The 22,706-nt window shown below is 39.8% G+C and overlaps 1 protein-coding gene across 5 annotated transcripts in view; it reads left to right on the top strand.

The window, feature by feature from the left end:
* The window catches only part of igsf9bb (immunoglobulin superfamily, member 9Bb), a 104,618-nt gene that overhangs the window by 56,338 nt on the left and 25,574 nt on the right, over positions 1 to 22,706 (top strand). For 3 of the 5 annotated variants that reach the window (XR_014537269.1, XR_014537270.1, XM_083564826.1), the window contains exons 5-13: positions 957 to 1,074; positions 4,323 to 4,464; positions 8,612 to 8,757; positions 14,061 to 14,203; positions 14,500 to 14,640; positions 14,996 to 15,112; positions 15,349 to 15,499; positions 16,516 to 16,627; positions 22,311 to 22,486. Coding sequence is in view for 2 of the 5 variants with exons in the window: in XM_083564826.1 (XP_083420952.1) it covers positions 957 to 1,074; positions 4,323 to 4,464; positions 8,612 to 8,757; positions 14,061 to 14,203; positions 14,500 to 14,640; positions 14,996 to 15,112; positions 15,349 to 15,499; positions 16,516 to 16,627; positions 22,311 to 22,486 (1,246 nt within the window). In the remaining 3 variants the exon portion in view is untranslated. Of the gene's footprint in view, positions 1 to 956; positions 1,075 to 4,322; positions 4,465 to 8,611; positions 8,758 to 14,060; positions 14,204 to 14,499; positions 14,641 to 14,995; positions 15,113 to 15,348; positions 15,500 to 16,515; positions 16,640 to 22,310; positions 22,487 to 22,706 lie in introns of all 5 variants that reach the window. The other 2 variants (XR_014537268.1, XM_083564825.1) reach the window with 1 other exon arrangement.

Here is a 22,706-nt window from a genome sequence, read left to right on the forward strand (position 1 = left end):
TGTTTTCTGCATCCATTGTGTCTGCTTCCACTTTTACTCTGTAATAAACTTCTAGTTTAAATGTCATAATATGCCACGTTACTCGTTTTTGACGGAAGATGAAGTAGTAGTGTTTAGTTTTTTTTCTAGCATTTTCCCACTACCCTTATATGACTAACCAGGGTGGGTGAAAGCTAACACGTGCTTGTGAGTATTGTGAAGCAGTTCAGTGAAGCTTTCTGAATTGATTATTACAGAAGAAAAGGCTCTCTTTTGTATATGTGAGTTTAGTGTCACTGTGATTTTGTGGAGTATAAAATGTTTATTTTTGAGCATTGATACACTGACCAGGCCAAGCGCCTGTAATATTGTATTGGTCCTCCTTTCAGTTCTGACCCGTCGAGCATCCACAGCATTAACTTCTTCAGCAGTTTGAGCTACAGGAGCTCGTCTGATGGATCGGACCACATGGGGCAGCCTTTGCTTCCCATGTGCATCAGTGAGCCTTGGCCACCCATGACCCTGTCGCCGGGTTATCACTGTTCCTTCATTGGACCACTTTTGATAGATACTGAGCAATGCAGACCAGTAACACCCCACAAGAACTGCAGCTTTGAAGATGCTCTGACCCAGTCGTCTAGCCGTCACAATTTGGTCCTCGTGAAACTCACTCAATACTTACGCTTGCCCATTTTTCCTACTTCTACCACATGGACCTAATGTTCACATTCACGCCATAGTGAAAAGATAATCAGTGTTATTTACTTTACCAGTCATAATGTTAGGCCTGATTAGTGTACTAATCACCAGTATTGGTGGTACTAAATGGCGCAATTGTACAGTAAATGCATTAAACAACTATTTGCATTGTTATTACTTTGACTGGAAGAAGTTTTGCAAGAGGTAAGGCATAATCAGAGTGTGTTCACTGAGGTTTGGACACTAACAAGTTTGCTGTGTCCATCATGTTTCAACAGGTGAGCGATGGCAGTCTGACCGTTTTGTCCATCACCCGGCAAGACAGAGGAGCATACACGTGCAGGGCCTACAGCGTGCAGGGAGAGGCCATCCACACCACACGCCTACTCGTCCAAGGTAGCACCGTTTGACCTCAGATTGTTCTCAAAGCACAAGGATGTGTAGAAATTCGCTGATCTAAATACCATGTCTGTAACAATATGCTGCTAGTGTAGATACCTTCTCAGTGATGCGATTGCAGTAGAGCTGTAAAAACAGCAGCTAATTGGGCCTACGTGATGTATGAAAGGAGTAATTGGCTGACTGTGAGTGACCTCTTTTAACTTTCAGCAGGCCAAAGTCATTGCCATGGCGCAAATATTCCTTATTGTGTGCCTACAAGTGATGGCAGGGACACCAAAAATAGCAATTATTCAGGGTAAAGTTTTGCAGAACACATTTAATTTAGGTCTTTTAGTCATGTGTAGAATCTGCTGCAACTTTAGTTAAGTTGAGTTTATTTTAGTACATTTTAATTGAGTGGAAGGTTTTTACCAGAGCGTCGTGCAATCGAGGCATAATGCAGGCTTAAAGCTCAACAGCACCGAAGTTGATTTTTAGAAAATCGGTTTTGCATTTACATTTTACTGCTCAGAATCTGATCCAGCACAGTAAACTTTAGAGGATTTTCTTTTTTATCATTTAAAAAAGATTTAAATATTGAGTATTTGAGTAAACTGTCTAGTTTTATTGAGGATCAAAGATTAAGCAACTTTACTCTACTCAACTACATTTATGATTTAATATACGTATTTTTTTACCAATTATATTTGAATTGACAATAACTGTTACCAAATACATTTTGTACGCCAGCTTTATCTGCCGTGGCTCATTTATTCTGCAGAAGAGGCCGTGTTGTTGAGGCTGTTGTGTTGGTCTTGGTTAGTGCTGTATTTTAGGAAATGAAACCTCACAAATCAACTGCTTTTGGCTTTTTTACTTAAATGTGGCTTGGTGTTGAGGACTAGTGCATCTTTGCGTTTACGATCAATATGAGTCAAATACTCAGGTACTGTTATATTCAGATTCAGAACATCTTTGCTGCATTATGATTTCCACACTTATTGTTCTGCTCTCATGCTTTTCTTACCTTAAGAATTTAAAGGCGTTTTTAAAAACTTTTAGTCTGTGAGTCGGAATCATAGCCAATTTGATACTCTTGGTTATTTGTTGTTTTGTTTAGTTTTGTTTTGCAAAAAAAATCGTCTGAGTTGTGTAGAGCTAAAAACATACAAAACAATTTCAACACTTGACAAATGACTCTCACCTGCTTCATGTTAAATCTTTATTTTTTGATTTTGGTTCTTCTTCTCATGCTGTCCTCAGGGTTTTTTTCTTCACCATCTCCTCTGATGCTCATTAGAGATAAAGATATAGGATTAAATCTATTATTTAAAGATTATGTTCTCATTATTTCTATATAGCTGCTTTGTTATCATTTTCACAAAAAATGTTTTGGAATTGAATATGTTGACCTTCATGGTGAACACGTGCAAATTGTTCTACTGCGCAATTCTGCAACTGCAAAAACTATATACAAATAATAATAAAATAATAATAATAATACTAAAAATAATAATGTGCTATAGAAAATCATAGTTGAAGATCTAAATATGCTTAGACCACAAACAGACAATGTCATCAGAGGCATATCTATGTATATCTACACAGGCATCTCAAGTTTAGTAGATTATTCACACTGACTGACAGCAAATAGTGAATAAATACAAGAACATGGAATTCAAGCCTCAGAAAGGCCCAACTGACAAGGCTTCATGCATCGCTGTGATGCACAAAGGATATAACAAGAATCAAACGAAGAACAGAGTAAATACAATCAGTAACAGACTACTGACTGGACCAAACGCAAAAGTCACATGAGAAAATATAAATAAAAGCATTTGATAAAAAAGCAGGTTATGCTTCAACATAAAAACTCTGGTTAAGCACGTTACACACATTGAAACGAGAGACGGCTCAGCTGGAGAGGTGTCTAAGAATGGAGACTCATTCACTGTGTGGCTTACATAACCCATTCCGCCTTCAATTTTAAGAAGCACAGCAGTGTTCTCAGGAGAATGAATGAAAAGAAAGATGCACGCTAGAGTGCTAGATTAAACTGGAGATGCCTGTAATGCTGTTGTATTGAAAGGGGTTGCTTGTGTTACCATTATTATATTGTATTGTGTTGGTTAAATGGTTTGGTGAGTGTGTGTGTGTGTGTGTGTGTGTGTGTGTGTGTGTGTGTGTGTGTGTGTGGTGGGGGTGCACGAGATCATGTTTGTGTTTGTACAAGCTCGAGTGGGCGGTTGAACCCTTTTTGGCTGGAGATACTGCTTGTTTGTACACCCTTGTAAATTCTTCCTCTCTCGCTCTCTGTATTGCCAACAGAAGGGAGAATGTGGGGTGTAATATAAATCCCTGAAAGGTAAACTAAGTAGAGCAAGAAACCACACACTAATAATGATATTACATATGAAGCTCTTTCAAGATAACGTCATGTTTTGAGGCCGATGTCTGGAATCAAATGTACACTTATTCTTTTTATTTTTATAGTATGGTATATATATACACACACACACACACACACACACACACACACACACACGGGTAGCCCCCGACTTAAAAGTGACGAAAAAGTGTTTGTAAGTCGAGAAGAGTAAAACTTACGTGTCTCAGTCACACAATGCATGACTGCCAAGCATTCGTCTTCTTCTTCCTCTTCTTCTTCTTCTGTCCGCGTTGTTGTCAAATCAGAATAGCGGATTTTAAATGTTTTCTTGAATATATTTAAAATTTCTTTTTTCTTTTTATATTTTTCTTCGGTTTTTTTGGTCATGGCCGTGTTCTTATCTCCGAAAATTCATAAGGGCTGACTATATACAGTATATATTTTTATTTTTTATTTTTTTTAAAGTATGCAAACATAAGGTATCTTTAGATTTCACTGTAATTGGCCATTATAATAGACAATTTAATCAGTATTTTATATATATTTCTCCTCCTAATGGGCTTCCAGTAGAGATAGTAATTGCCAGCCAAGATGCTTTGCTGGAAATTCTTTTGTTAGTGCAGGAGACACTGAATCCTCCATATTAACTGGCAGCTATGAATAAAAACAAATTGCTTTAGGTCACTAAATCTGCTTGCTTCGATATGTATTATGCTCACAGCTGATGTGGTCATATAACCTAGGAAGAGAAAGCTTATAAATTGTAGATTTACACTGTAAAAATATTTTAATGTTTCTGAATGAAAAGGACAGTGTATGTACCTGTAGTTTGTATTATTGTTAAATAATATCTGTTTTTCATTTTGATTTGCAGGACCTCCATTTATTGTCCTCCCTCCAGAGAACATAACCGTGAACATATCCCAGGATGCATTCTTCACCTGTCAGGCTGAGGCGTATCCCGGCAACATGACGTACACCTGGTTCTGGGAGGAAGATAATGTCTTCTTCAAGAAGTAAAGTTATGATCGGGTTCATTATTGAATTACATGTGTTTTGCTGTTGTGCTGTGGGGAGAGTTTGCCATCATCGTCATTCAGGCTTCAGGATTGCTGGCAGGGTTACATCAATGTGTGCTACTTTTAAAGGAAATAATCATTCATTTACCCGGTCAGCCAAGACTTTTAAGATCTTCTTTCAGTTATGCATAAACATAATTAGGCTAAGTTACCATTAAAAAACGGAATTATCACCTCTCTAACTTTAACCTTTGGCAAACTTTGAGAGGCATGTCAACAAGACCCACATGTTGTTGCACTTAAAAAAATTTCCTCCTGGATGTTCAAAGTGCACATAAGAATCTTGGTCAGGTGTCCACTAACATTTGTCTTTATAGTGTATGAAGAAATGAACGCTGTTTAAGCACATATTGTTTGTTCATAGTCCTTACCGTAAACGTTATTTATCTGATACTGCTTTTGCAGTATCTGTTTTAATATCTGGGTCATTCTTTGGAAACCCGACATATAGTGAAACTGACGTTTTAGGTCTATTTAGTATAATTTTGAAAACTTCAGCTTTCCAGAATGGAAACTTTTTTTTCTTTTGGACAGATCAAAACCACAAGTATCTCCAATGGAGAAAATTATATTTAAAGACTGAGTTATAGGCGCTGGAGCATCACTGATATTTTGACAGCGAGTATTTGGTTACTGAATTATTTCAAGTTGTTCACTTTGCTGCAAAACATACATACATCGAAATCAATCTACTTGGTCAATGCGATTTATTTACATTTTAGGGTTTTAGAAAAATATAGGCAGAGTGAATTTTTTTCGTATAAACTACTACAAGAAGAAATTCATAGCCAATTTAAAAAGTACAAAAAAAAAAGAAAAAAGCACTCCGATGTTGTTTTTGTAAAATTTCCATGAACTTGTTTGTCAGAATTCTGCCACATTGACATTCATAGGGTTTTTAACTGTTTGGGGTTTTAGAAAAAAAGTTTGGCAGAGTAACATTTTGTGTAAACCACTACAGGAAGAGCGTCAAAGCCAATTTAATAAGAAACACATTTTTTTTGTAAAACTTGCATGAAATTATTGTCAGAATTTGACATCTATTTGGTTTTTCACACACATACACACACACACACATACACACACACACACACACACACACACACACACAAGCATATATATGTATTACATTACATCTTATAGTAAGAATTTAGCTATAAAACATAAAGTCTTGTTGCATGTATTTAGAAAGTCAAAGGTCTGCTCTTAAAGTTGGACCAATACACATCCAGTTTGAAGCATTGCTGATTGGATTACACTTCCTGTGTGTGTGTTTGTGGCTCATCGTTTCATTGTACATGTGCATCAGTGTATCTGCTTTTAAACCATACAACCTTAGAACATTTCCCCAAACATTTATTTCTGTCTCAAAAATGATGGTCATGCTTATAATAGTCTAGACATTGTGCTACTGAACATTTAAATGTCAGCTGTTATTTGATCTGCATGGTTTAGTAAAGACTGTCTAGTAGCAGGGTTTGTTTTATTTCCACAAGGCAAAAATGAGCCACTATATTATATTTCTCAGGCTATTGTACACGTGGATTTCGATCAACAGATCTTTATATGCAGTAGGTACAGTAAACTTGATGGACAGAATTATATAAGTTTATTAACAGTGCTATAAGTATAAATGAATCACACTAGTACTTTAAATGCGAACTTCTCATCTCAGCTAGTGCTTTTTTTTTTTATTATTAAAGCAGAATTAAAGGTCATCTAAGCACCGATTTAGGTTTGATCCCAGTTTGAGTTCACTTATATTTACAAGCCATTGTGGGCAGTGATCCAGGTGTGATACTGGTCTGAGTTTATTTATGTGCCAATCTGATTTTTATTGACCAGTCTAATCTCTGTCTGAGCGTGAGATTGCTTGGGCTGCACTCAGGCATCCTCTCTTCCTTTACTCTTGCTCCCCTGACAGCATGGAGCTTGTGTCATCATGCACTCCACTAGCACCGCTTATAAGTAGTGTAGCATTGAGCTATCCTAAACCCCCTCCTGCATGGCCTGTACATGCCATCGAAAAAAGGCTTTTATGCCCCTTAAAAAAAAAAGTTTTTTCTCTCTCCACTCTCTGCTGGAAGCACAATGCAGGAGAGTGACAGAAAGCTGGGGCATGAATAAAGCTCACTCGGCTGTTCTGTTTTAGATTTCCCAGCCCAGCCCTGCTCTCAGGATATCCCAGCTGGAGTCTTCCTAGGTTTTTTTAAGGAAACGGTTTGGCATAAATGTAGAAATTTAGATAAAATGGTGAATGATGTAGTCGTAGCTTAAATATCACCTTAATAATTTCTTAAATACAATTTAATTTCTTAAATACAAGAAATATCCTCCTCCTCTTCTTAGGTTCTATCACAGAGATTTTTCAAATGATCTAGGACACAGGACGATCTATTGTCATCAATACAGTAAAGAAAACATAGCTATTGTAACATTGTTGTTACGATGTTGTGTATGTAGTCACTGTAAGAACTTAACATTTTTTGTTTGTTTGTTTGTTATTTTTATGTGAAATGTAACATTTTTTCACATCATATGCCTCGCTTGAAAGGAATAAAACACGTCAGGGCATGCTGTTAGAGGTAAATAATTAGCAGATGTGTGGAGTGTAAAAGCGGATTATTTTGCTATAGCAGCATGTCCTAAAGTATTTTAATAATCTTGTACCCCAGCAATTTTTTTGACAACATTCTTTGTTTATCAATTTTAGGATTAATTAAGCATCTTGTACATTTTCTTCATATACACAGGTAGCTTCATTTGTCTGTAAAACTAAAGTCAGTTCCTGTTATCACTTACATTATAGCACCTGTAAAGCCAAATCCTCACCAGCCGCTGATAAAGTAAAGAAACAGATCTGGTGTGTGTTACTGAAAACCCGCTTACAGTTACAGCTTTGACTTTGACTCTTACAAAGCACCGAGACCGACTCGTTCCAAACGTGATAAATAAACAGTTCAGAGAAAACCTCACCATATCAACATTAACTTTTGTGAAATCTGTTTCTGTGGATTGTTCGCCATAGAAGTCCCTTTAGTATACTATATTGTCAAAAGTATTGGGTCACCTGGTTATAGGTATGGTATGTGATTTTGTTTACATTTCATTTCACATTTAGTCTCAATTTGCTCTTATAATTCCCTTTACTCTTCTTGGAAGCTGTTCCACTAGATTTTGGAGTGTGCTTATGGATATTTGTGTTCATCATCCACAAGGGAATTATGAAAGGCAGGTAGTGATGTAGGGGAGAAGGCCTGGGGTGCAGTCAGTGTTCCAATTCATCCCAAAGTTGTTCAGTAGGGGTGAGATCAGAGCTTTATAGCAGGCCACTCAAGATCTTCCTCTCCAAAGAATGTACACCAGATCTTTAAGAAGCTCACTTTGTGCACAAAGGCATTGCCATGCTGGAACAGGTTTGGGTTTAAAGTTCATGTGAAAGCAAAATTTTATTATAGCGCATCTAAAGACGACCTGTACAATTGAGTGCCTCCAGCTTTGTGGTACGGATTGGAAGAGAAACACATATAGCAGGAAAGGTCAGGTGACCCAATACTTTTGTATAATACTGAGATTTGAATTACAGCAAAATAATTACTCAACTCTGTTTAAATCTGCTGTTAGGGAAATCGAATTACACCGTTTGACTATTCAGATTTGAGAATTCAACAGAATTGTGTTATTGTGAAGGGAAGTGGCAACTTAATCGTTAAGGCTCTGGGTTTCTGATTAGAAGGTCAAGAGTTCAAGCTCCAGCGTCGCCAAACTGCCACTCTTGGGCCCTTGAGCAATTCCCTTACCCCTCTATGCTTCAAGGGTGCCTTTTCATGGCTGGACCCTGCACTTTGACCCCAGCTTTCTAACATTGCTAGAGTATGAGAAATATAAATAAATTGATCATTGTATGTTGATATGTAATTTTTTAAGATGCTGAAGAGAGTTTTTCAAAAAATAGAGTTTTTGTTTTACATGAGTTTACAAAGTTTATTATTTTATTCCTATATGGCAAAGAGAACTTTACTTTACTTTACTGATTCTGTCTTTTTTTCTTTTCTTTTTTTTACCGAAACCTCTGTTTCTCCAGTGATCTAAAGCGCAGAGTGAGCATCCTGATCGATGGCTCTCTCATCATCGCCCAGGTGAAGCCTGAGGATGCCGGGAAATACACTTGCAGCCCCAGTAATAGCCTTGGTCGGCCACCTACTGCATCAGCATACCTGACAGTGCAATGTGAGTCACACAGTCTATCTTTCTTAGGCTCATCTGGTGGGACATATATTTATACTCAGCCCCCAGGCAGACATTTATTTCAGCAACACACGATAATGACTGACTATAAAGTGAATAAGAACATTTTTGATAAAATGTAGAAAATGTTATTTTTATAAAACTTTATTATTAAAGGTGCTCTGATATACAGTTGATTAAATAAAATAAAATCCAAAAAGATATTATATTATAGCAAAATGCTCAGGTGGTATGTGGCTTGATTCAAATCATATCTATTGTTATTGTTTTATTCTTCATTCTAAAAATTTTTATTGAATAAAATAATGATATGCTTTTTTTTTCATTTATAGGTCAATTTCATGATGCAAAAATAAGATAGTTCTTGTTATAATTTATGTCGTAGCAGATATATACAGCTTCGTTCTCTTTCTTGCTTTATTAAAACAAAACAAAAAAACAAAAAAAACATATGGAGTTGTTTGTACTTAACAAGTCATTTTAATGTTTCATAAAACTTCCTGATCATTAGAAAGTCCTGACATATACAGTATAATTCAACCTACAAAATCATTTTGTATATGGATAAAAGTGTTGGGACACCTGACTTTTTTTTCCAGCCATACGTGGATCCTCCCCAAACTGTTACCACAAAGTTGTATAGAATAACTTTTAATGCAGAGCATTCATTTTTTCCTTCTATTGAACTAGGAGACCTAAATCTGCTCTAGCATGACAATGCTCCTCTTCACAAAGCCAGCTCCAAGAACATACATGGGTTAGAGTGGAAGATCTGCTACAGAGATCTGACCTCAACCATTTTGTACACTTTTGGAATGAATTGGAACACTGACTACACCTCAGACCTCTTCCTTCTACATCATGATCTGCCTTTACTAACACCATTGTGGCTGAATAAACACAAATCTCTGCAATCTGTTGGAACACCTTCTCAGAAGAGTGGAGGTTATTAGAACAGCAGACGGGGACTAAATGTGGAACAGGATGTTCAAGAATCACATACAAATCCAATAGTCAGGTGTCCACAAACCTTTGTCCATATAGCATATAACAAATACACCATGATTTATATGCTGAGTTAGATTTTTCACTTAGTTTTAATGGGTAAATTTAATTTTTTGCCTCTTGATTAGCTTCTATGTAGACTTTGTAGCACCATGCCCCTTGTGCACCCCTGTCATTGTCCCTATATTGGACTCTTTGCTTCAGCCCACCACTTTCTATTTGGAGTTTGCAGATTGGAATGAGTCGTTTGTCCCCTGGAGTCCGGGCTTGAAATGAAACAGTGACCTTGAGTCTATAAGCCACTGGACCAGTCAGTCATGGCTCATGTACTCAACACTGATAGACATGTGTAAAGGAATTGCGTGATGTGGTCAATCGCTGCAGGAAGCTTTTGTTCCCAAAGCTTTTGTGGCAGACAAGCGAGCACTGGAACTGTCCAGAGAAGACATGCTATTGGTGGTGACTGTGGTATCCACGGCAACAGACATTTTGAACTCCTTCAGTATCAGATTGGCTTGTGCTGGTTTGGGAAGAGAGGGAAAGAGAGAGTGAGAGAGAGAGAGGGAAAAGGGATTACCTCATAGTTTAGCTGAGCTGAGGCTGAGAATGAGAGAGAGAGAGAGAGAGAGAGAGAGAGAGAGAGAGAGAGAGAGAGAGAGAGAGAGAGAGAGAAAAAGCACATTTTACCCGGAGCTCATCCTCCCCATACTTTGCATGTTTAATCAAGCTGATCAGCAACCCACTAGGGCTGATTTCTTTATCATTACCCAATATCATCTCTTGCTGAACGAATTAACAGCTGGCATTTTTATAGACTTTAACGATAAGCCCAGGTTTTTCGCTATCTAGCTTCCTATTCCCCTGTCCTCCGGGGTCTAATCTTCGTCCACGTCAGTCCAGATTGACCGCCCCAAACCGGTCTCATCCACCAGCACTTAGCGTGGACACCCTGCACATGTGGAGCAGAAGGAGAGAAAGAAACAGGAGGGGGAGATGTGGATAGGGTGACATCATCCTATGTGGAAACCCTCTTTTCTGCAGTGACGTCACCTGCAGACACTTGGCAGCAGAAGCAGCGTGGGTGCTGGCGACCCCAATAGACGACTGGCAGCACTGCACTCCGCACGCCGTTCTACATTTAGCACACGCTCGTATTCGACACTTCTTAACTTCTCGTTTCTCTGCTCTATCCGTCTGTCCCTATGCACTGCGCATGCTGGTTTCTTCTTCTCCTCACTTTTCCACCCCCCACCTTTCTTCCACGTTGTCTAAGAATAGAGCCGGGCATTTTGCCAACAATAAAGATGGATCAGTGGATTCCTTCACACCGGAGAGCTACACTAGGCTGTGATTAGGAGGTGTGAGATGAAAGGCAGTGATACCCAACCTGAATTTCAGCTGGTTTAATCATAGTTACTATGCAGATATTATGTAGCTCAGTTCTTTTTTTTTTTTTTTTTTTTATAATGAATATGGCACAGTTTTTTTGACAGAAAGAATCATCCTAAATGAGAACACTGGCCATGAAGCTCTGTCTTCTTTAAATCATTTTTTGCGCTTCGAAATGCAATACAATCTTTCTTTTTTTTTTTTTTTTTTCTTTTATGACGGATAAAATGATGTCCAGAACTTTAGTCAAGTCGCCCAGGCAAATCAAATTTAGTTTCTTATTTTTTTATTTCTCATCCTGACATAGTGAAGTCAAGAAAAATGAGGATGAAAACCAGAACTGTAGCAGGTCAGAGGAAGAACTGTGTGGATTTAGAGCAGCAAAGAGATGGCATGTCTGCTTACTTTCAACAGAAACTCTAGTTTTTGTTACAGATTCCTGCACTGTATGCTCTTTTTTAAGAACATAATCTATGGCAAATTCTTCATTTTCAAAGCAAGGCAACTTGTATTGTTACTATGGCAACCAGTGTTAATTGCGTTAATTGGCTTTACCTTGCTGTGAATACAAGGTGTTTCATGCATGGTATTAAAACTTCAAATTCATGCCATGCAATCCAGAAGTCAAGTATCGCCTTATGCAGTTGAGCCTATGAGCCCTTACTTAGGATCATAACTTGGGACATAATAAATAATTTCTCTATACAGATACATTCATCTTCTTCTTCTTCTTCTTCTTTCGGCTGCTCCCATTAGGTGTCGCCACAGCGGATCATCCGTCTCCATACCACCCTGTCCTCTATATCTGCCTCTTTCACACCAACTACCTGCATGTCTTCCCTCACCACATCCATGAACCTCCTCCTTGGCCTTCCTCTTTTCCTCCTACCTGGTGGCTCCATCTTCAGCATTTTTCTACCAATATAATTCATGTCCCTCTTCTCCACCACCAAGCCCCTGTCTGACCTCTTGCCTGAACCTCACACTACACTCTTCCTCCTTCAGTTTCCACCATCTTATTCTTCTTTCACACCTTACTTTCCTCCTCTTCTTCTTCGCCTCCAAAACCATCCTACAGACCACCATCCGATGCTGTCTAGCTACACTGTCCCCCGCCAACACCTTACAGTCTCCAATCTCCTTCAGGTTGCATCTCCTACACAGAAGATAATCCACCTGTGTGCACCTTCCTCCAATCTTATACGTCACCCTATGATCCTCCTTCTTCCTAAAATACGTGTTCACCACTGCCATTTCCATCCTTTTAGCAAAATCTACCACCATCTGCCCTTCCACATTCCTCTCCTTAAAACCATACCTACCCATCACCTCCTCATCACCTCTGTTCCCTTCACCTACATGCCCATTAAAGTCTGCCCCAATCACCAATCGTTCTTTCCTAGGTACACCATCTACCACTTCATCTAATTCACTCCAGAATCTTTCCTTCTCCTCCATCTCACAGCCAACTTGTGGAGCATAGGCACTCATGACATTTATCATCATCCCTTCAACTTCCACCTTCACGATCATCACCCTATCAGAAACTCTCTTCACCTCCACTACACTCTTACTGTACGCTTCCTTCAGAATCACCCCTACACCATTTCTCTTCCCATCCACACCATGATAAAACAGTTTAAACCCACCTCCTGTTCCTGGCCTTACTCCCTTTCCACTTGGTCTCCTGAACACACAACACATCTACCTTTCTCCTCTCCATCATATCAGCTATCTCTCTCCCTTTACCCGTCATAGTACCAACATTTAAAGTACCAACCCGAACCTCTACTCTCCTACACTGCTCCTTTTCCTGCCGTCTCTGTAGACGCCTTCCTCCTCTCCTTCTCCTTCTTCGGCCAACAGTAGCCCAATTTCCACCGGTACCCTGTCGGCTAACGATACCTGTGGCGGTCGTTGTTAACCCGGGCCTCGACCGATCCGGTATGAAATTCTCATTTGTGATCCGCATATTTGATTTGGCACATGTTTTACGCTGGATGCCCTTCCTAACGCAACCCTCCCCATTTACCCGGGCTTGGGACCGGCACTAAGAGTACACTGGCTTGTGCCCCCCTAATGGCTGGGTTATACAGATACATTCATCTGTTTATCCTATTTTCAGTGCTCAATTACATAGCTCTTTGTGTATATTGACTCACTCTGCAATTCATCACATTTCATCCCTAAGTGAACAAGGATTTTGTGTGTGCTTGTGCTGAAAATTTTTAAAGGATTCTTGCAATTGAAAAGGTACTAGAGAAACGTTGTTTTTGTTTTGTTGGGGGGGGTCTGTCGTTTCTGTAACCGCACTGGGACAGCTTGTAAATATTTGCACTTTCTACAATAGTCGAATACAATTTCACAGACAATTTTTAGGAATATAACGTTTGTCTTAAAATATGAAAGCGTTTTTTACTTCGAAGCATCTTTACGGCGTAATGCCCAAATTGACGTGAGATAGTTGTCGGACCTTTGGGATCCGTTTATGGCAGCAGAGCAAAATTACCCATGTGGCTGTGGTGTGTATGAAATGTCACTTACTTACTATTAAATCTTTGTTTATAGGATCGTTGTATAAAAATCTAACAGTTTTACTGAATATCAGCACATCTATATTTACCCATGGCCAGATTACAGGTGTCCTGAAATTCAGTATAACTTCTCTCTTTCTCGTGTAATATCGATTAATTGTCCGGCACAATTGATGTTTTTTGAAACAAGATACACTCACTATTAGAGACTGTCTCTCACATTAACCTGCGCTTGACTAGACATATCAGTACTGACTAAATACCATTGGTTCAGTACCGGATGACTGCTTTGTCCTAAATACCTTAAACATTTATTTTTCTAAACTTTCTTGCCCTCCCTACATGTTTATTTGGCAGACCCTGCCCGTGTGGTGAACATGCCACCCGTCATTAATGTGGCCATCGGACTGCCGGGGTACATCCGCTGCCCGGTGGATGCCAACCCACCTGTCACTTCAGTGAAGTGGAAAAAAGACGGTCTGCCTCTCCGGATAGAGAAGGTTAGTCAAAAAATAGTCTCGTGCTCATCCACGTTCGTTTGTATAACATTGACATAAGCTCTAGATTGTAGAACTAGGCGTTGGGAATAGTTTGGAAGCTTTTCAAACACACTGTGTGAGGTGGAACTGACTCAGGGTTAGTATCATGTTCTCAAAGGTTGATGATTCACTGCTGATTCAGAGAATGTGCATAATATTATTATGGCCTGCTGGAAATGGGAACATTTATTCATTCCTTTTTCACTTTGTTCCTATTTCCTGTGCTTCAAGTAATAGTACAGTACTTCCTGTTTCAGTACCCGGGCTGGAGCCAAATGGAGGATGGGAGCATTCGAGTGGCCGAGGTGACAGAGGACTCTCTTGGCACCTATGCCTGCGTGCCTTACAACGCCCTGGGTACCATGGGACAGTCCCCTTCCGCCCCCCTGGTGCTAAAGGTGCTTGCACATGGAAGTCATCTGTGGCCCTGTATCATTAGCCAGTCTGCCTTCCTGTGTCATTACTTGATTTGTGTTTCAATGTATCATTTCTCCATCTGCATCCCGGAGTCCTGACTTAATTTGCATACCTTTTGTCTTTGTTCAGTCTGTGTCTCTGATTTCCTTTCCCTGTTTCACTCTAATCGACAGCAATACCTGATCCCCCTTCTCTTTAGTATTACCTGATTTGGGTTCTTTATGTTATTAACCAGTTGCCATCCACTGGTGTCTTTTGGATCATTAGACAGTATGTTGGTGTTGCCCTATGCATGCATGCATTCTGAGAACCTGATTTTTCTCTGTTCGTGTGTAGGATCCCCCCAAGTTTCTGGTGGTTCCAGGAGGAGAGTACAGACAGGAGGCAGGTAGAGAGCTAGTCATCCCCTGTGAGGCAGAAGGAGACCCATTTCCCAACATAACATGGAGGAAGGTAACATTATTCAAAAAGTCACTTCAGTATTATGTACTTTTTTTTTTTTTTTATATGTATTACATGGTAAAGCAATCTGTGCCTTTTGTGTTCCAGTCTATCAAAACTGACATTGTAATTCATTATATGTTTAAAAGCTTTTCTCCTCTCTTCCCATTTCCTTCTTCTGTTCCGAACTTTTTAATTTCTTGTATTCTCTCTCTCTATCTCTCTCTCTCTCTCTCTCTCTGGCAAAGGTAGGGAAGCCCAGCAGGGGCAAGCACAACGTCCTACCAAGAGGCAGCTTACAGTTCAAATCTCTCAGCAAGGAGGACCATGGGGAGTGGGAGTGTGTCGCTTCCAATGTTGCCACGAGCATCACTGCCAGCACGCGCCTCCTCGTAATCGGTAGGAGCCCGCACACCTAGTGACTCACGCAAATGACATACCGGTGTGGGTTAACGCTGCATTGCCTGTGTGATGAACAAGTTTGTTTAGGGTAGAGGACGATGCCGACTCACTCAGATGCCATTGTCCAGATCAACGTACAAAAGGGCTTTGAGTCTCTATCAATGAATAAATCTACACTGGAACGCTAGATTACAAACTTAAGATAAATCCGTCCACAACTCTTGAGAGGTTTTTTTTTTTTTTTTTTCAGTTTCAAAACCGGATCGTTCCATCAACACGGTTTGAATAGCCAAAGCTCTGTTTGTTAGCCACAGTGCCTGGCAGGAGTAATTTGTCAGGTCAGCGGTGCACAGCGTTTCCATTTGAATATTACAGATGAGTAAGTGTTTACTTTAGCTGAAAGACTACACAAGAAGCTACACGGTCTAATGTGTGAGAGCTTTATTTTGGCTGAATGAAAGCACTACACAGAGCTGAGGTTGGTTTCATGGACAGCAGCTTTGCTTTCACTTTGCTGCCCAGTGGTCTTGTTGGTATTACACTGTGCTCCCTGCTGTTTGTAAATGCAAATAGACCAGGCACTTTGATGGGAACTCTGAATAGCCCGCCTGGCAGCATTTATCATGCTAATTTGCAGGCTTTTAACAGTAGCTCTTTGCCAGCTTGTCTCTTGTCTTTGCCACTTATCTATTAAATATTGTTTTTCCCTGAATATCCACCAGGTGCTTGTGTCCTACACAAGGCATTCTATTTAGCTGACTTTTAAGGCACATTTTGTGTAAGTGATTCTTAAACATGCTGTTTGTAGGACAAGCCTACTAATCTCAGCTAAGAGATAACAGCGTAAATGAATCACTCAGTGTCTGTCTGCAGTTCTCTTTCTGCTCATCTGTCTGATTAAAAATGTCCTCCATCAAGAATGTCAAGAATGAGATGAAATCTCGAAACGTGTTAAGTGTTGAAATGACTGTTTTTACGTTGTATGTTTTGACTCTGCGCATACCTTTTCGCAGGCACAAGCCCTCACGCCCCCAAAAACATCCATGTTTCGGTCTCGACGACCTCAGCCAACGTCTCATGGGAGCCAAGCTACGACGGTGGCTTCGAGCAGACATTCTCAGTCTGGTACGGCCATGTGTGAGTGATCCCAGCATGCTTTGCTTTTTTGCTTCCTTTCCTAACTTCGGGGAGGAGTGGTCATCTGGGATCGCTGGCCAGGGGTGGGCAAAAGTGATCCTTGATCAGCGCTCTGGCTCTGAAAGATTTTGCTACATGGCTGCTGTTGCTGAGCAGATGTTGCCGTTGAATGAGGTTTGGAATTGTTAATCTGGCAGAACTGGACTAGTACTAAAAATGAATAATTCCTACTGGATTAAATATAAATTAATGAATATAATAGGAACGACTGGGATCTTCTTTTAAACGAGTATGACAGCTTAGTTGACCGATCTTAGTACAATACTTACATATTATAAATGTAATCACTGTAGTCAGTTTGAGTCGGAGTCTGAGTTTGAAAAGATGCACTGGGGTCATTTCAGGCAGTTCTATGCTAGCCATGATTATTTGGAAACTGCTGGTGCATAACCATAAAGCCGTGTCAAAAAGAACGACCAGACACGACCCTTAATGGCGATGTTACGCATACAAATCGGCGTATTAAAAAGAGGCGGCTGTTGTAGGATAGTGCGTAATTAGTCCTGCCTTAAAACACTTCACCCAGTGAAATGTAATAATATATTCAGATTATTTGGTTCTTTGGAGGGCATGAGCAAATTTCTAATTGAACACGAAGAATCTTTTACGCGATGCAAAGTAACATAGCCCCCCAAAAAAGCCATAAAAATGATTCAATTAGTATATTTTAATTAAAAAATAAATAATTGCAAATCTAAAAAAATAAATATTATATATCAACTGCAGGGTACTTAAGTAAGAACTGTTTGTAAAGAAAATGTTCCTGAGAGAATACAATGTTTTGTACCAAATTCCTAATAGCATAATGTGTGCTGTTTATTTAAAAGCATTAGTATTTGGCCAAATGTTTGTGGTCAACTGACCCTCATACCCATGTGTGATTATTTTTCACCCCACATATTTGGAAGCACACGATTGTATAAAATATATTTGTATGCTATAGCTTTACAATTTCTCTTCACAGGGGCACGTTCCAGTATTACAGTGTTCTGGAGAGCACAACGCTCTCCAGGTCTTTTCACTATCAGTATTGACCTCACTGATGCTTTGTGGCCCCATAACTGTGCTCTAAACTCTAAAGCCTTCCCAGAAAAGTGAATGTTATCCTAATAAAAGCATGTGGACCAAATCTGAATAAAAAGAGCATGTGGGTGATATGGTTGGGTGTCTACAAACCTTAACCATATAGTGTAGCTGATGTCTGAATGGCCCAGACAAACATACTCCATCAAGTTCATTTGGAAATATATGTGAATTTGACATGAGTTCTCTCACAATCCAGTAAAACAGACAAGTTGTGCCACAGTAAGTGAAGACGTACCTTCCCGGATGTAAGTATAGCAAAAACGATTGACCTTTTTTTCCAAACGTGAGAACATGTAAGAGGCTAGCAATGTCGTATCTGTATTATATGCGTTATGGTCACGGAGCAGATCGTGTGTTAGAAGAGATTATTAAGTGCTTGAATGTTTTTTTTTTTTTTTTGTTTGCCCGGAGAATGACCAGATCCATCTAAGCCAAGCTGTTGCCTGGGCTTATTAAACTAGCAGCACGCTTTGTGGCTGACCTGCCTCCATTTTTCCTTGCTCTCTATCCTGTGCCTGTTGCCTGCGCTTGCCCCCGGCTCCGCTGCTGAGCTTCTGTACTTGCCAATGATATTCAGCACGAATATCAGCATTCTATAGCTCTGTGTTCTTCCTTTTCTATAGAATGGAAATTTGCTTCACATTGCACTTGCGAAAGTTGTTTTTGTGGTTTCAAGCAGGTACAGAAAGGATGACATAAAATAAAATCTTGTTTGTGAACCAATCATTTAATGATCCTTTTGTAACTAGCTAGCAGAGACAGTGTGAGTACAGAACTGACAGGTTAGCTTTAGCTGTTTAACCTGCTGATGAATTGTTTGTAAGATATAGTTAGGCTGGAGCTAGCTAGCATGCTAGCAAGTATAGTAGCACAGTAACATTGGATGAAATTTCAATCCGTATTTATATTTCATCTCTCCTCATTTTGTGTAAATCTTTATTGTGTGTATTTTCTTGATTACCTTTTATGATTAGCTTTCGGATAGGGCTAATTTCGGCTTTCAGATATGGCTAGTTATGCTACGGTCTAGCCTGCATACTTCTTCGAATCAAAGTTACTGTGCATACTCGTTAAACAATTCTTAATACTGTTTATGCAGTAAACCAAACACCCTCTTATGCAAAAATATAATAAAAACATTATTTTGCCTTTTTCACCCCTCATTTATAACATGACTGTCTAGTTTTATAATATTCTTATTCACACTGCGGTAGTTACCAGTCACACAGCAGTTTTAGGTGGTATGATTGTCATTTAGCCCTAAAAGCTTAGTAACCGGAGGGATCTGGAAAGTGCAGTTTGCAGTAAAGTGAAGCAGAGGAAGCCTGTGAAAGGCCATCCATGCTGGTTTATGCGATTGTGTGTAATTAAGAGGCAATCACGGTCACTGACTGTGGATATCATCAGCATTCACTCTGCAAGGCTCTGACCTCCAATCAGATTAAGACCACACACGTAATCTCGGAGTCCTTCCAATAATACAGCGTAATTACAAACACACTAGTACACATGTATACAAAGGGCACTTTTGCTTCGTGGAGCAGCTGTTTGTGTGGCATCACGCCAATATATCCCCATGCCACAAGCTAAAAAAACAGCTTCAGGATAAGAAGAGACCGGAGTGTTCGTCCTTCTCACTGCAAGCTGCGTTCTGTTCACCTTTCCGCCTCATTCTGGCTCCGGCATATACTGGCCTGATTTGTAAGCAGCAGGTGCCCTACTGAGGGCCGGCCAATGCCAAGAAATGACTAAAGGTGTCGGTGGAAGAGAGAAGCTCAATGACTCATACTTTAAAGGTTCTGTATGAATAGACTTCCTCTCTAACCTTTAAAGATGCCCTCTGTGGCTCTCCGCAGCAGTCTATGCCAGACCAATTGATGTAGGCACTTGGCATGTTGCTGCCATTTCCGGTACATCGGACAAATGCTAACAGCTGAAAATTGTGCCGGTGTGTGTAACTTTTACACGGATATGACTCAACCCCAAAATGCGGATATTGGATACAATTTCATACTGTGAATGAAACACGTAAGGGACAAGAATTGTAGAAAGCAACATTGCATTATTAGTAATGCAATAATGTTTTATTCAAGAGTGAATAATTCCTTATTTAAAATCACTGTACAGTACAAGTGTGTGGCCAGTCACATACTTCGATTGCCCAGTTATTAACTAACTGAATACTTTGTTACTGTAACTTCAATATATTTAAAAGTATCTCTACTTTTTCATTTTGGAAAACTTAGATTTTTACTTCACAACATTTTAATGCATAATTTCTTACTTTTCATGAAAACCTGTCTCGCTGTGTGCCTGTAACATTAGAAAACACTCACATGAGCAAGGTATAATATGCACGAGACAGCAATAATAAATTGCATAAATGATTCAAATATAGTACTCATGGATCTTTTACTTCCGATACGCCGATACATTAAGAAGAAAGTCCTTTTTTTTACCTTATGTACTTGTTAAACAACCAGTGGAAAAAATTACTGCAGTTTTTTTTTTTTTATATCTGAGTAAAGAAAGGATGTAAATAAATGTGTTTTCACATTCACCTCTTTCATATTTATTTATTTGTAATTAAAATGGTCAAACAGAAATGCACTCTGCGTTAATGGCAAGCTCATGAAATTAGTGCCGTTCAAATGAATTTGCGTTGAAAATAAATCTTGACAGCCTGATCAGCCATAACATTATGACCACCTGCCTAATATTGTATTGGTCCCCCTTTTCCTGCCAAAACAGTTCTGAACTGTCGTGCGTTAACACCATTACCTTCTTCAACAATTTGAGCTACAGGAGCTCGTCTGTTGGATCAGACCTCAGCCTCGGCTCCCATGACCCTGTCGCCGGTTCACCACTGTTCTTTCCTTGGACCACTTTTGATAGACTTTTGATACTGACCACTGCAGACCAGTAATACCCCCACAAGAGCTGCAGTTTTGGAGATGCTCTGACCCAGTCGTCTAGCCGTCATAATTTAACCCTCGTCAAACTCGCTCAATATTTACGTTTGCCCATTTTTCCTGCTTCTAACACGTCAACTTTGAGGGCAAAATGTTGACTTGCTGCCTAATATTTCCCACCCGCTAACAGCTGCCATGATGAAGAGATAATCAGTGTTGTTCACTTCACCGTTCATAATGTTATGATGTCATAACGGTATGCCTGGTTTCTGTATATACATTTATTAATGCTTTTGGATAGATGCTCGATGGCCTCAGTGGGTGCAGCTCGAAATCTATTTGGTTAAAGCAACAGCTTTAAGCAACATGTATTTTATGCTACAAGAGCTTGCTGTGCTGACTGTAAAGGGTTAATAAAATGTGATGGCTGAAATCTGATTGGATAGAAACTCCAACGCGAAAAGCTTTAAAATGAAGAGGATAGACTATTGGGAATAATTGAATACATATTTATGGGCAATAATATATTAAAACGTAAGTCAGTGATTCTGATAGACCACCACAAATATATAATATATATGTTGTGTGTTTAGCAGCAGTATATCTTTAAACACCTCAGTAGACCTGGTGGATTGACAAACAATTCACCAATTTAACCGACAGTTATATGGTCAAAAAGTGACATTTAGAAAGGGTACAGTTCAAATAATTGTACATTGAACTTTGGTTCAGAAGGTAAGTATGTCTAATACATCATTGTGCTGGATAACATTTGTATCTCCACCACACACACTGAATATTATATAGTCAGTGGTGGTCCTAAGGTGATCCCCATTCCGTGGACGAGGTCGATCACGCCTTGACACATAAAAAAATAAGGTAGTTGTATTAATAAAGCGCTTATTCAGTAGACCTTCGCTTTCATGAGGCTGTGACAGAAACATATGAGATAACATCAGCAGAACTGGAAAGCCGCTCATACTGTCTCTCTTCCCTCCTCACTCGTCTGGATGAATGACTGTGGTTCGGCTAGTGAAATAAGACCCCGAGCCATGCATGCGGCAGACAGTATATCAGAGCCGAGCACGCTGACAGTAAGCGCTCAGTAAGCACACTTTGATTCACGTCCGTTACTGGCCCTCAGTCCCATCATACACGCATTCACAGATCTCCACACATGTCTGTCACCTGGATATACGGCTCTGTTTATCAAGAAGAACTGAACTGATTCTACAACCGATCCGAATTTACACTAATGCACTTGCTCTGATTATTGTTCTAATGCACAAAACACATCCTGTTCTTGCTCATCCCAAAGACACTTTTAATAGAAGGAGCGAGGTGCCATGTACAATATGAAGACGTGTTTTGTTTGGCATTGGCAGGCGCATGCCGTTGTTGCTAAGTTAAAAGTCTGGCAAATTCCTCTGCACTTACCCTAAGCTAAATAGGCCTTGTCTTTTTGTCTAGCTGCAGGCAGTACTTTCATCAATACCGTGAGTGACATGGAGATTGTTATCTGAAGAGTGGTGTGTCTGAGTGTGCGTCTATGTGTGCAGGTTCAGACCTAAACTTTTTTTATTTATTTCCTGAACCTGTGGCTCCCCCTGCAGGGTGAAGAGGGAGCAGCTGGGCTCGCACGACTGGCTCTCCATGCCCGTGCCGAGCGGACTGCACTGGCTGCTGGTGCAGGGCCTGGAGTCGGAGACGGCCTACCAGTTCAGCGTCCTGGCGCAAAACAAGCTGGGCACGGGCCCCTTCAGCGAGGTCGTCACTGTGAACACTCTAGGTGGGCTGTCTAATAGCATACAGATGTGCCAAATATTTAGTCAAATACTTCAAAGCATAGTGAGCTGATTGCAAGATAGAAGAAATATATATTTATAGAAGGAAGAATGTTTTCCAGTATTTCTTCTGCATTTTAAACTTGTAGTATGTTACAGAGATCTCTCTATTATTGTATTGGTCATTTCTGTAGTCCAGCCAAGAAAAACAAAGAAAATCAGTCT

This window comes from Silurus aristotelis (genome assembly GCF_946808225.1).
Source record: "Silurus aristotelis genome assembly, chromosome: 16".
In the NCBI taxonomy this organism is placed as follows: Eukaryota; Metazoa; Chordata; class Actinopteri; order Siluriformes; family Siluridae; genus Silurus; species Silurus aristotelis.